Below are 13,707 nucleotides of genomic sequence, written 5' to 3'. Positions count from 1 at the left end.
GTCATTGATCCTGTATTTGCGAGGAGAACGTGTGATTTGTGTACAAAAACAGAGCATCAAAATTTACCATTTTTCCATTAAAATAACTATTCTACGACATTATGGCTAGTTTGTCAGGCTCTAGACTAGCAGTACGTGCACTGGGGAGGTACCGTTCAGCCCTGATAGGCGTGAAAAACAGCGCAAATGTGCAGCCTAATTTTCAGAAATTGTTGGGCCCAGGAAGAATCGGCAGCCCCCAGCTGTGTACGCAGAGGCTACAGCAGATTCGCCAATTTAGTATCAGTGCTGCATTCCTGAAAGGTAAGTGTAGTTTTAAAAGCTTTTTTTTTTCTTTTTGTAATGTATAATAATTGTGAACGTTTAATGCCCCCGTCAGACGTTGCTGCTGCTGCGCATGCGGCAAGTAAGCGGCAGGGCGTTTCAACCAATGTCGTGACAAGCCTTATTAAAGTCTTATTCAGATTCCCTTTTACAAATTTAGCGTACTGCTAGCCGTCCAGCGCGTATTATTTGCACAAGGTCCAATGCACATGCTTGACGTCGCGTGCGTATACTATACGCGATGGTTAACTTAAGCTGTCAAAAAATGAAATCTGAATAAGACTTTAATTGTGTCTGTTCGTCTGAAATGTTGGTCTTGATTGAACTAAAAAATTGGCGAAGTTATGGAATAATGTCTGTTTTCAAATTCTGCACTTTTCTGCGACCATCAACATTGTTGACAATCAGGGTTCTGTTTTTGCAGGCATAAACCTGTTTCTGCTGGCAAAAACAGGCAATGCCTGGACTGGGAGGTTGAAAAAAATGGCAAAAACTCACATACAGTAGTCACTCAAATATTAAAAATTAACACAGAAAGCTCATAAACAGCAACACAAAACTTTTAATGACTCATTCAACATATTTTTTGTCTCATAAAAGTCCCCAAAATGAAAAAACACATTTTGGTTAAATTAAAAACACATTTTATAAACACATTTATATGGATAAATTAAAAATGCACTTGAGCATTGAAAATGCATGACTTTAATTTCTTATGTTATAAATAATTACAAAATCTGGCCTTGTTACACTCAGGAAATTATTTTTGTAACCGGAACTTAAAAATTTGTTTTGAGATGAAAAAACTGAACTATAAATCACTTTTTTAGTTTTTGCCATTTTTGCTGGCAAAAACTGTTTTTGCCAAACCGTGGTGAGAACCGCAGTTAAAACTGCGTTTTTTTCCTCATGCGCCAAAAACCTGCGAACCCTGTTGACAATGCCTTGCAATCACGTACAGTACAAAAAGCAAAAGAGTACCGTAATGCACTGTTTTACACAAAAGCGATTTTATTTGATGAAATCTAACTATGGTATCACTGCATGATATTGATATATAATATGACTTCTATATTATCAATGTTAAAGTACCGTACCGTACCAGAACTTTTTTGCCTCCATCCTCAAGTTTCTGGTATCCAAATTTCAAATTTTTGTATTTCCCTAAACAGTTAAGCTCAGTGTTCGATTTACCACCTGCATACCTGCACCAGTGCATGTAACATTCCCTCTGTGCATGCAGCTTTTCACTACCTGCCTGCACACGTGCATGTACGATTTTAGCGCTAGCGATATAACAAGGCCAATATACAAAAGTAAGCAAGCAGTCAGTCCGATTGGGAAAAACCCAATCTATTTTTTAGCGCTACATCTTCTGACTTCATTAGAAGGGCTGGCACAAATCGCACAATTGACAATTCCCGATACCCCTATCACGTGAGAACTGTCACTTTTTTCATTGACTTCCCTAGTCTTCTACACAGCCAGTTTGCATCGGTCTGATACTCGTCCATCCTAACGAACATTCGCGATAGCCACATGCATGACATGCAGTCTGGTCCAAGACTAAGACTTCCCTTAGAGGGGCTAGCGTAATGTGACATCATATGCCACCAATTCCCGATACTCTCGCACATGTAGAAGAGTGTCATTTTCATTTCATTGAAAAAAAAGAACCGGAATTTAAACCGTGGGAAATATTTGTCTACGTACGGAAAATAATCATAATAATGTCCAGCAAAAAAGGAAATAGCTCAAAAAACACTTGCATCATTCTGGAAATCGTGCACCTCGTCGGCGACTAGTTCTAGAACAGATGAAGCCACAGCATCCAGTGTTTTGGCTGAGAAATCGGCGAGTGAAGGGGCGAGTGATCAGCATAAAAATGACACTGACAGGGGAGCCGGAAATATTATTACAAGCTTAACTGACAATGATCGTGATTCAATGTGATTTTATGTTTGCTTTAATTTTGGTGCATGCACACTTTTTGCTGTGCATGTAGAAATTTTGGGCTACATGCACCAGTGCAGGTAGGAAAAAAATTGTAAATCGGACACTGGTTAAGCTACTTACTGTGAGCTGCTGTGGTCGCAACTTTTGAGTTGAAGGGGGTCCTCTCAAGTGTCACCTCCAAGAACAACCTTTTAATTTTGCTTTTTATGCATGAGTCGGTCCCTGTACAGTATACCGTAATGGGCAAGTTTCAAGCCTTTGATGTGCTACCACATCAAATGCCTTGCTGAAATCCATTATGATAGCGTCTGTCTGTCACCCCTTGTCGAGGGATTTGGCAATGTTCAAAATCAGTTGAGATAATTTGCATGATCGATTATGGCGAAAGACCATGTTGGTGGTCGTTCAATAAATCATATTTGTCTAGATGGTTCATAACACTCGAATGGATTGAAATGCTCCATCACCTTGCAACATACAGAGGTATTAAGTGATACCGGTGTATCAGAAAGATGGTCGCCAGGGCTGGCGCAACCTTCTTTGCCCCATCTTTTATACAAATGTACGTGCAGGCACGCCGTCGGGTCCTGTCACTTTGTTAGGGTCGAGATCAGTCAATAGCGTATGTTGTTATTTTTCGCGGTAGTAGCTTGGAATGTGTGAAAAGCGCAAAAATAATTGTTGCTCAAAATTTCTATTTTACAGAAGCCCACAAAAGGGGCAGAGAACTGGATTCAGGGTCATATTTTGGACAGGCAGTTTTAATAAAAATGACGGACACTTTCAAATCTTAAGACCATCTCAGAGTGAGAGCCTCTGTGTTCTGTTTTCAGAGTGTCAAAGCTATCAAACCATCGCTATTGTTTGGTCTCGGGTAGGAATCCAATTACTTCACTGAAATTTCAGTGATTCAAGACAAGTGGTTCATTATATGTTAAGAAATTAGGTATTCTAGTGGTACCTCTTTTCTTATCATAAATAACGTACCGCTTGTCTTGAATCTGTGAAATTCCAGTGTAGTAACTGGATTCCTTGCCCCTATAATGTACATAACTTTTGTTACCAGTGTGTTATTATTTTTTGAGAAAAATGCAAAAATAGTCACAAATTTATCAAGGGGTGTAATTTTAAAACAGTTTCTTCACACTTCTAAACTGTTTTAAAAACATAAATGAAGTGATATTGGTAGTATCCAAGGTCGCTCCAGGTCATAGGCCATTTGAGGTAATATATTTGATTGTTTACCACTCATACAGTTTGACATTAGCTGTTATAATGTTTCCAATTTTAAATTGCCCCATGGTGGAGGCAAAATTAAGGACAGCCTTGCGTTGAAAACCATGACGTTTCTAGTTACAGATTGTTTTGTTTTTTCTTCCAGACCGTAAATTTACCAAAGAGCATGAGTGGATATCTATGGATGATAAAATTGGAACAGTGGGTATCACAAATTATGCACAGGTAGGTGACATTATTGCACCCAAATGTATTAGAAATACACCCAAATGTATTAGGAATATGTAGACTGCTGCCCTCAGTCGTCAACCGTCTGGATTGACGACTGAGAAAACTACGTGGAAAAAAAGTGACGGATTTTGCAACAGGATTCCTGTGGCATAGAGCATCGCAGTTGTGTCCAAATTGACCTTTTGACCGAGTTTGTTGTTTTTAGAAGTTCAGAGCGCGATCTTGTCACAGCGGCGCGGTACAGCTGCACGATGCACGCTGGCGCCGATAGTCAGTCGCTTACGGCGCACAACTGAAGTCGCATTGAATATTTTTCAGAAGTCCGTCATGATATTGGCTGTAAGATAATCAGTCGTCACTACGAAGCATACACAGTACATGCGAAGTGTAGACGGCTGATTGGAATTAGTCTAAGGAATATGCCCAAATGTAGTAGGAATACACCCAAATATGTTAGGGATACACCCAAAATGTATTAGGAATACACCCAAATATATTAGAAATACACCCAAATGTATTAGGAATACACCCAAATGTATTAGGAATATGCCCAAATGTAGTAGGAATAATAATAATATAATAATAATAATAATAATAATAGCGACAAGGCACATACATGTATATATCCACTCAATTAAGAGCGCTCAAGGCACTAAAACTAAAACTTAAGAATTACAGAATTAGGCAATTCCAAGCAAAAGTGGACATGACCCAAAACATGAAAAATGCTCAGAAATTCAAAACTACAAGTGCTGCAATGGCAAATTTGGTATCAAATGAAAGAGATTATCATACTCTTTAAATTAAGTCGACTTGCAGTTACATTATTGCATGTTTATCATGAATTTTCTTTGAAAAACCTGTTTTTGGCCAAATTTGTTACTTTTTTAAGTGAAAAAAGACCTATATTTGGGATCTCATTTGAACATCTTCATTAAGGTTTTATTTCATGTTTTTTGTTTTAAATTGCTCAAGGAATATTGAAATTTACATACCGGTATTCTATGATGTTTTTCATGGTTTTTTTATCTTGTTTTTTAAAATGTATTTATTACGTAATTTGTTTCCATCTTTTTGGGCGGACAAACACGAGTTACCATGTTTTTTGCAAGCCAAAGTAAAACTATGAAGGACAAATCTTTTTAATGTATATATCAAGATCAAGCTTAACATAGTAGTTACTTATCATAATCAATTAGGCTTTATAGTGTTTTTTGTTTTCGGACACCATCCAAATTAAAGTGATTGATTTTTTTGGCATGTCACGGCTCGTAGCACGAGTTACCGTTTTTCACAGATACGTATAAAAGTTAATATCTGCATTTAGCCTTGAATGTTGGGTATTAAAATACAAAAAATTAAGATTCCACTCAAATGAGTTTAAAGGTTGGAGCATAAAGTTTGTCAAAGGACGCGATAAAGTGTAGCACGAGTTACCATGGAATTGCCCATTAGGAATATGCCCAAATGTAGTAGGAATACACCCAAATATATTAGGAATACACCCAAATGTATTAGGAATACACCCAAATGTATTAGGAATACACCCAAATGTAGTAGAAATACACCCACATGTATAAGGGATACACCCAAATGTATTAGGGATACACCCAAATATATTAGGACTAACAGCAGCTTGTTAGTTCTAATGTGATATCAGTCACATTTGCTACCCAAAGCTCTAAATTGACAAAAATTGATACCAGTATATGAAATTTGGTGCAAATCAAAATGATTGATCACACAGTTTGAATTCTATGCATGACCAAGGTCACTTATCAGCGACGAGCCCCTGTCTGTCAGACAGGACAACTTGTGTTTTGGTTGACAATGTTCACTCCGTTCCTCGTGATATGCGCTATGGACTTCCACAGGGGTCGATCGTCGGACCAAAATGTTTCACGATTTATACCATACCTATTGGAAGGATCATCAATAAGAACAATTTGTGCTATCATATCTATGCAGACGATATTCAAATATATAGTTCTTTCATACCTTCGGATTTAGCATCTATTCAGTCGACTCTTTCTGCACTTCAAAACTGCATTGATGAAATACAACTCTGGATGACTGAAAATATGCTGAAGCTGAACAGTGATAAGACTGAATTTTTTGTTGCCACCTCGCCTCATTTTAAACGTTCTTTACCTGACATTCAGTTGCAAGTTGGAAATGACATCATCAAACCATCAGGAACTGTGCGAAATCTGGGCATCATCTTTGATGATGTTATGTCTATGGCTCCGCAAATAACATCTCTTTCCAGTTCTGTTTCATACCACTTGCGTAACATCACTCGCATCAGACATTTCTTGGATTTAGACACCTGCAGCAGTATTGTAAGATCGCTTATTTTATCCCGACTGGATTACGGAAATGCTCTTCTGCTGGGAGTAAACACAACCCATATTGACAGACTTCAGCGCCTTCAAAATTGGGGTGCAAAACTCATTTTTCTGCATCAAAACGCGATCATGCGACTCCATTTTTAAAGCAACTCCACTGGCTCCCTGTGAAAGAACGCATTCATTTCAAAGTACTGCTATATGTGTTTAAATGCTTAAATGGACATGCTCCAGATTATTTAGCTTCTTGTTTCACACCTTACCATCAATCACGTACCGGACTTCGCTCTGCTTCAGATACAACTCGGCTTACTGTACATAAATTAAATGCCAAGTCTCTCCACTCTGCCGCAAATAAAGCTTTTTCTCTGGCTGCTCCTGGACTGTGGAACAATTTACCCATCACCATCCGTACTGCAAACTCATTGCCAGTCTTCAAGAAATTACTGAAGTCATATCTTTTCCCAAAAAGTTGACTGTTTTATTGCTCACTTTGTTTGTTATATTGTGTTTATGCTTTGAATTTGTTTATGCGCTGTGATCTAGATGAAACGGCGCTTTATAAAAGAATTGTGTATGTATGTATGTATGTACTATCCCAAGTGCCCGGTTTATTCAATTGTTAATTGTTAAAAAACGCATGGGTTGTTGACACATTTATAATCCAATGTGCTTTGATTGTATCTTTCAGGACAGCCTGGGTGATGTGGTGTATGTAAGCTTGCCAGAAATAGGAAAGAAATTCTTTGAAGGAGGTAGGAGCAAAGAGCTATTCCATTTGATATTCACACACCCCTTGTAAAAGGTTCAGCTAAAGTCTTCCACAGGGGAATATAAACTTCAAATGGAAATATAATAGTAACTTCCATTTGAAATACTCACTCCATTTGTGCAAGATTAAGGTAAAGCCATTATACTGGGGGATTAAAAAAAAAAAAAAGCGCAGTGATTTATAGTGCGCTACGCACAGGCACAACGCCTAGACGTTGATCCACAAGCCTCTCACACTTTACAGGGTATCGCTGACCACTATGGCCCCACATCATTCCATAAACTATGGCCCCACATAAACTATGGCCCCAATGGTTTATGGAATGCACCTAAATTGCGTGCTTTGGAAGATAAGGCAATTGCAGAGTCACCGATGCAAACATTTTCAATGTTGATTTTTTTTTATTAGGTATACACCCAAAATGTATTAGGAATACACCCAAATATATTGGGAATACACCCAAATGTATCAGGAATACACTCAAATGTATTAGGAATACACCCAAATGTATTTGCTCATAATGTATTGTCTGTCCAATTAACTTAGACACCCATTGTTACATATTTGAAAAAATATCAACTTTAAAAGAAAGTCATGAAAGAAAAGTGTTAACATTCGCTGAGACCTAACAGGATTTTTGTGTTTCCAAAGCATTGAGTGAGAGTTTACCAGAAATTCTATTGAAATTGGAAGGTTTTTCTCAACACTTTAAACAATAATCCGGTAGAAGTTGGGTACCACTATTTTGGAAGGTCTCATTATACAGATTTGTAGGTATTGTGATTTTGGATAGTGAATGGATGAATAGTAAATTAATTATACTCCTCACCAAAAACATTTTATAAAAATGAAAAATATAATTCAGTTCATAAAATGCAGACAGTGTTTCTAATTGGCATATTTATTCTCAGTGTATTAACTCAGTGATCCCAGCTGTCCCTCAACCAAGTACAACAATTCGGCGCGGTATTTGAATCTTGTTCTGTGCATGCTTTTGGCTTGGCCCAATTCCAAGAAAATACAAATTGTATGCCCTATGAATGTTCTGATGTTATTGGTAAGGAGTATAATTCACAATACACTCCAGACGCATAGTAACTTGCCCTATCATTTGTTATAATGCACCAACTGAAATTATTGATTGGCTCCAAACAAAGGATTTGAACCGGTGTCCTTCACCGCAATCATGGCACAGTGCAGTCCATTCAATCAAATATTGTCATCAACCTATTTTATCGTAGTGTATTTGTTATGCGTGTGAGACGACCTCTCGCGGTAGATTGCAAACATGCTTTTGTTGAATGCATTTGAGTAGACCGCCATTATTGTGAATTAGTAAAAGGATCAAAGAAAAAAGTGTGGCATCACTGATCAATATGCATGATTACAATGTTCAAACACCCCTTACTGTAAATAGATTATCCCATCAAAAGTTTCAAGTCATTAGGAATATTCGGCTGGACCCAGATATCTTGCTGTAAATCGGTCAAAATTGAATAAAAGTAGACAAGGAAGAATATTTTTTCATCGCTTTACTAATAATTTCTGTTAGGTCTTTCATGACTTTTTGCCAAAGTAAACACTTTTCGAAATATATCCTAAAAACCGGGTGTCTAAGTTATTTGGACAGACAATAGTAGGAATACACTCAAATGTAGTAGAAATTCCATAAACCATTAAACCATTAAACAACAATTAAACAACAATTCAGGGACTTTGCTGCTTCAAGAGCGCACACCCTAGACATACCACAAATAACCATCGCAACCAGGATTAGCTCGAGTTTCGTACGGGTTACAACGAGACAAATTAGCAGTGAGTTCCTTGTCCAGGAGAATTTCAAGCTAACTCAATTTTCCATGAGAGCATACTAGGCACCACCAGGGTTCGAACCCGCAACCTCTCGCACCATAGTTGAACGCCTTATCGATTGAAGAATTATAGATTTCAAATTGATTAACCCTAGATAATTCCATTTGAAAAAGGTACTCCCTCTGTTGAAGACTTTGTTAAATCTGCCATAGGATATACCATTGACAAATATTTTTACTTGGACAAACTGTAAAAGTAGTAATTTTTGTGTGTAATTATTGGGCATCACCGATTTTAAATATATACAAATTCAAGTTTTAAACTGGGGATACAGTTGCAAACAGGGATATCCCCGATTACCTAACAGATGGGGCTATATAACCCCCCTAGAGGGCATTAATGCATTAATTAGTTAGACATATGGGAGTGAAATCCCCTATTGCATAGTACAGAATCAGACGAATACACATATCAGATTCCATATACTATCTAACTGGGATACACACATGATTTTTCCCGCCAAAGTGGGGACATTTCCATGCCTGCTTGTATAATGACAGTTTCATAGTCCCACACATGCACGCACCCCTACTCGCCTTCACCGACAACCGTGGACCCTTATTGTGTGTGTGGTTGTTAACAGTGAAACCGTGGACCCACACACACAGACATATCATAATCCAAACGTGGACTTCTTTGATATTTCATCGCTAACCGTGGTCCTGGTATTACACCTACCATAGAGGACCCTACTCCATTTGCAAAGTTATGCTGTATAGCACCCTCTGCCGCTGTCCTACGACCGTGGACGTCCACGTTTCGCAGTTTATGGTTTTTCACTACATAAGTGTGGACTCAAAGTCCACGTTTGTAAAACAAGCGCACCCCCACCTGTGTGTGTTTGCCGCTAACCAAGGACAGTGTGTATTGCTATCTAGCCGTGGACATGTGTATCATGTTTTCATCACCAAACCGTGAACTAAAATGGACAAATGGTGGATTTTTTGTGTGTATGATACAAAACGGAATTTTATCCATCAACTGCTGACTGTAGTATTTACATGTGTGGACCGCCGTTTGAGCAAATATCACTGTAATGCATTTAGCATGCATTTGAGGTCTTTTGCAGCAGTTTTAGACTGAGGACTGTCCTCGGTTGGAGGTAATTCCGCAGTTTAGGGTGAAAAATCTTGTGTGTGTGTCCTCGTTTGCAGACAAACATGTACGCACGATGCACACGTTTTACAAGTAGGGATGTGTGTTTACCAGCAAACAATGACACACACACACACACACTTTACATTCAATTTGTGGACCACTCTGCAATAGGGGACCATCCTCGGTTTCTGGAGGTCTGCAAATGACTGCAAATGCATGTACATGTACAATGTATTTTGCAAAATACTTTCTTTATCGTTATATTACATATAACATCCTCAATTGCTAGGTTAAATTCAATACACACAGATAAAACATCATCCGTATTTCAATTGAGTACTGATTCAGACAACCACCTGCGTTATATTAAATATAACATCCTCAATTGCTAGGTTAAATTGAATACACACAAATAAAACATCATTGGTATTTCAATTGAGTACGGATTCAGACAACCACCTGTAAGTTGCTTACACCTGTTATTCTGTTTGCATTTGTAGATGAATTTGGCACCATAGAGAGTGTAAAAGCAGCTAATGAATTATTCTGTCCTGTGTCAGGAGATATCACAGAAGTGAATGAAGAATTACATGACCATCCTGAACTTGTTAACGAGTCATGCTATGAGAAAGGTATGTAAGGGCCACAGAATTAAAACCAGGACTCGACCGCCATCTTGATATAATCATGGAGCCAAAATTGGGGGTATTCGGTTTCCCTCGGTATGCGCTCGAGGCATTTGTTGTCATGCAAGCGCGACATGGATGATGGGCGCATTTGAGAGACGACTTGATGCGACCTGCACTTGAGTACCAAGACACTTCAGATGAGACGCATAATTGTTTTCGTTCGTCTCCGACACCGTCGGCAAGGACCCGAATACCCCAATTTTCTCCCCATAGCTGACGGTAGCGATTGTGCGATGGCGGTATAGGGAGTCCCAGTTCTCCTTCTCTAATTCTGTGGTAAGGGCTTATACAATACAACGTTTGAAAGCACATATTTTGCCGTAGAAGTAATGCGACAGGGTTATACCATAGCGACTGGTCCACATGATTTTTGAATGCATCACCTGTACTGGGTGTTTATCTATCCATCTGCATGGCACCATGGATCATCAAAGAACAGGAATAAATGTGATAAAAACCTGGATCGGAATTCTATAGGAATTTCACATCATGCTGATGATCACTTGTACCTGTAAGATAAGCGTCTTTGAGAAGAGCGGTAATTGTATTCAATCTGTGATTGCACACATACACAGGTGATGAGTGCTCTGTAAAAGGATAATACATTCAAAAATAGTGTGGACTCATTGCTATGGTAATTACTCTTGTTACACCACTACTTCTGTGGTGTGGTGAATTAGGTCGCGTTCACGTATAAATTATTTACCCGGGACCCGAGTTAACCCGGGTTGTACCCGGGTCCCGGGTTGAAAAAATTTCTGTTCACACTATAGCCACTCTCATGAAGAAAATTGACCCGGGTTGATTATTTTGGCTAAGCCTACTGGAAAATGCAGGCGTGTACATATTCTGTCATTGACTATTTTAATAGTTTTAAAACGTTTATTAACAGGCTATCGGCCTAATTATGCTCATTTTTCATTTTATTTTCTAATTCCACCTTAATATGTAATCTTATCTAGATGCTTCGTGTAGCTGTTTTGGGTTAAAAACTCAGAAATATAATTGTTATTTCTTGATTCGATAATTTATTTGCATGAAAATAACTTTTTTTATCTCAGGAATAGAGGTTTATTGATTTTATTACCAAAGAACTGAATCATTCTTTTCCCAGTGCAGACAGAAACAATAGAAAGTGAGTGATAATGGTTGTGTTTTCTTCTAATAATGCAGGTGAAACAGTGAATTTCTGTTCACACTACATGTACAATTGACCCAGGTTTGACCCGGGTTGTAACCTACTCTTTCCTAGGTTGAAAAAAATTGACCCGGGTCGATTTTTTTGAGGTTTCTTCCTGTTCACACTTATAATCAACCCGGGTCTAACCCGGGTTGTACCCGGGACCCAGGGCAAAACAGGCATAGTGTGAACACGCCCTTATATATGTGACATGATCTGGTCCATGGAGGCCAAATGGGGCAAATTTGAAATTGAGATAAAGGCAAAAATATGGAGTAAAAAAACAATAAAATGCATAAGAAAGTAGACATCACAAAACTTCATAACTTTAGAACCGAGTATGTTAGACCTTTGATGTTTTCCGTACACAGGGTGTCCCTGAAAGAACTGTATTGTCAGAAGTTTAATTGTTTGGGTATTTTAACACCACAACTAAACATAAATGAATAACTGGTGAGGTTGAGAAACATATTAGCTATCATATACTTTTTGAATTTTGACAATTGACCGCTCCGTTTTTGAAATAATAGACTTTTACAAAACTACTTCATTTTCATTCCGTTCCATGGAGTCAAAAATATCTATGAATGACAACCAATAGACATTATACACACCTCATGCGCTGGTGATGCACAGTGATAAGTACTCCAAATGCAGATCATTGATTGATATTGGAATCTGTGGAAAGGTGTTAAAATGAGGGAGTTTCATAATTCATAATCATTTTTAGAGGCTAATAATAGTGTTCATTTATTATTCACCTATTTGCAGGTTGGCTGATCAAACTCAAAGTGAAGGACCCGAAAAAGGTAGAGGCGCTAATGACCGAAAAGCAATATGAAGATTTTGTCAAAACTATGGCGTAACCATGGCAACGTAGTATGGGTGGTACCATCGGCTTGCCTGTGACTTCTAGCAGTGACTATGAAAACAAATACTGTTTGTTTGCTTGTATACAAGGCTGGTATTTGGCAGAGGAGGGCTCTATAACTTCCCATAATGCATTAGGGTTCAGAAATTGGTTAATGTGATATCAACATTTCCCTAAGAAATAGATTTCTTTTCCACAAATGGTTTTCACAGTCCCTTTTAATTTTGAGCTCAATAATTGAGTTTAAACAAATAAAATTACAATTTAATTCCAGCGCCTATATGTCACCAATACACACTCGGCAGTCCACGCTTTATAATGCGTGCCGGTTCGAAATTCTGAAAATTGGTGAAAGCGTGGGGGTTTAAACTTTTTGGCAAAAAAGCGTGGACTAATATAAAGCGTGGGATTGAAATAAAAGCGTGGGGCTTCTTCCAACTTACAGTATATTTTTATTGAATGATAAAATAATCATAGTTCCAAGAAAAATCACCAAAACTTGCACACTATGTCGCAAGATAAAATTCCATTTGATGCAGGCTCGCGCTTGTTTACGTGAATCCAGTGCAATGTACACAATAATCCTCCCCGGAAGCGCTGCCAAAACACCTACGTCATATGCAAATGTCCGATTTTCCATGACGTGTTATTTTTCTTTACATTGATCGTATATGAGTGGACGTCATTAACATGCATAATTGATTGAGCGAAGCAGCACGGAAGAAGTAGGATATAGTCGCTGAACACAGCGCGTCCAAGTTTCATGACAAGAACAACATTTGAACACCATAAAAGTACAGTTATTCATTAAAATGCTTATTTTACAGTGCAGTAGTAGTTTTCACATATAATTTGCATTGTTCACGTAATGTATCAATTAACTTATTGGAGAGAAAAACATCGGACTAGCACATGTGAAATAGGTGCAGAATTCGGCGTACTTGATACTTCGAACCAAATTGCGTGCGACTTTGTCAGTTTACAAATAGCGGAAAAAGCAAAAAGTGGTGGGGGTCAAGAATTTTCAGTATAAAGGGTGCCTCAGTAAAAAGCGTGGGGGTCAGGAATTTTCAGTATAAAGGGTGCCTCAATAAAAAGGGTGGGGGTAAAATAAAAAGGGTGGGAGTCAA

The 13,707-nt window shown here is 38.2% G+C and overlaps 1 protein-coding gene across 1 annotated transcript; it reads left to right on the top strand.

Moving 5' to 3' along the window:
• On the top strand, positions 1 to 12,887 carry LOC140146865 (glycine cleavage system H protein-like). The gene is made up of 5 exons (XM_072168754.1): positions 1 to 303; positions 3,662 to 3,741; positions 6,787 to 6,850; positions 10,338 to 10,469; positions 12,478 to 12,887. The coding sequence occupies exons 1-5, from the start codon at positions 102 to 104 to the stop codon at positions 12,570 to 12,572; spliced, it is 573 nt and encodes a 190-aa protein (XP_072024855.1). The 5' UTR covers positions 1 to 101; the 3' UTR covers positions 12,573 to 12,887.
• The last annotated feature ends 820 nt before the right edge of the window (positions 12,888 to 13,707 follow it).

The sequence above is a fragment of the Amphiura filiformis genome, chromosome 2, assembly GCF_039555335.1.
Source record: "Amphiura filiformis chromosome 2, Afil_fr2py, whole genome shotgun sequence".
Lineage (NCBI taxonomy): Eukaryota > Metazoa > Echinodermata > Ophiuroidea > Amphilepidida > Amphiuridae > Amphiura > Amphiura filiformis.
Note: the sequence above shows the minus strand (reverse complement) of the source record. Positions and strands in the feature narration are given on the sequence as shown.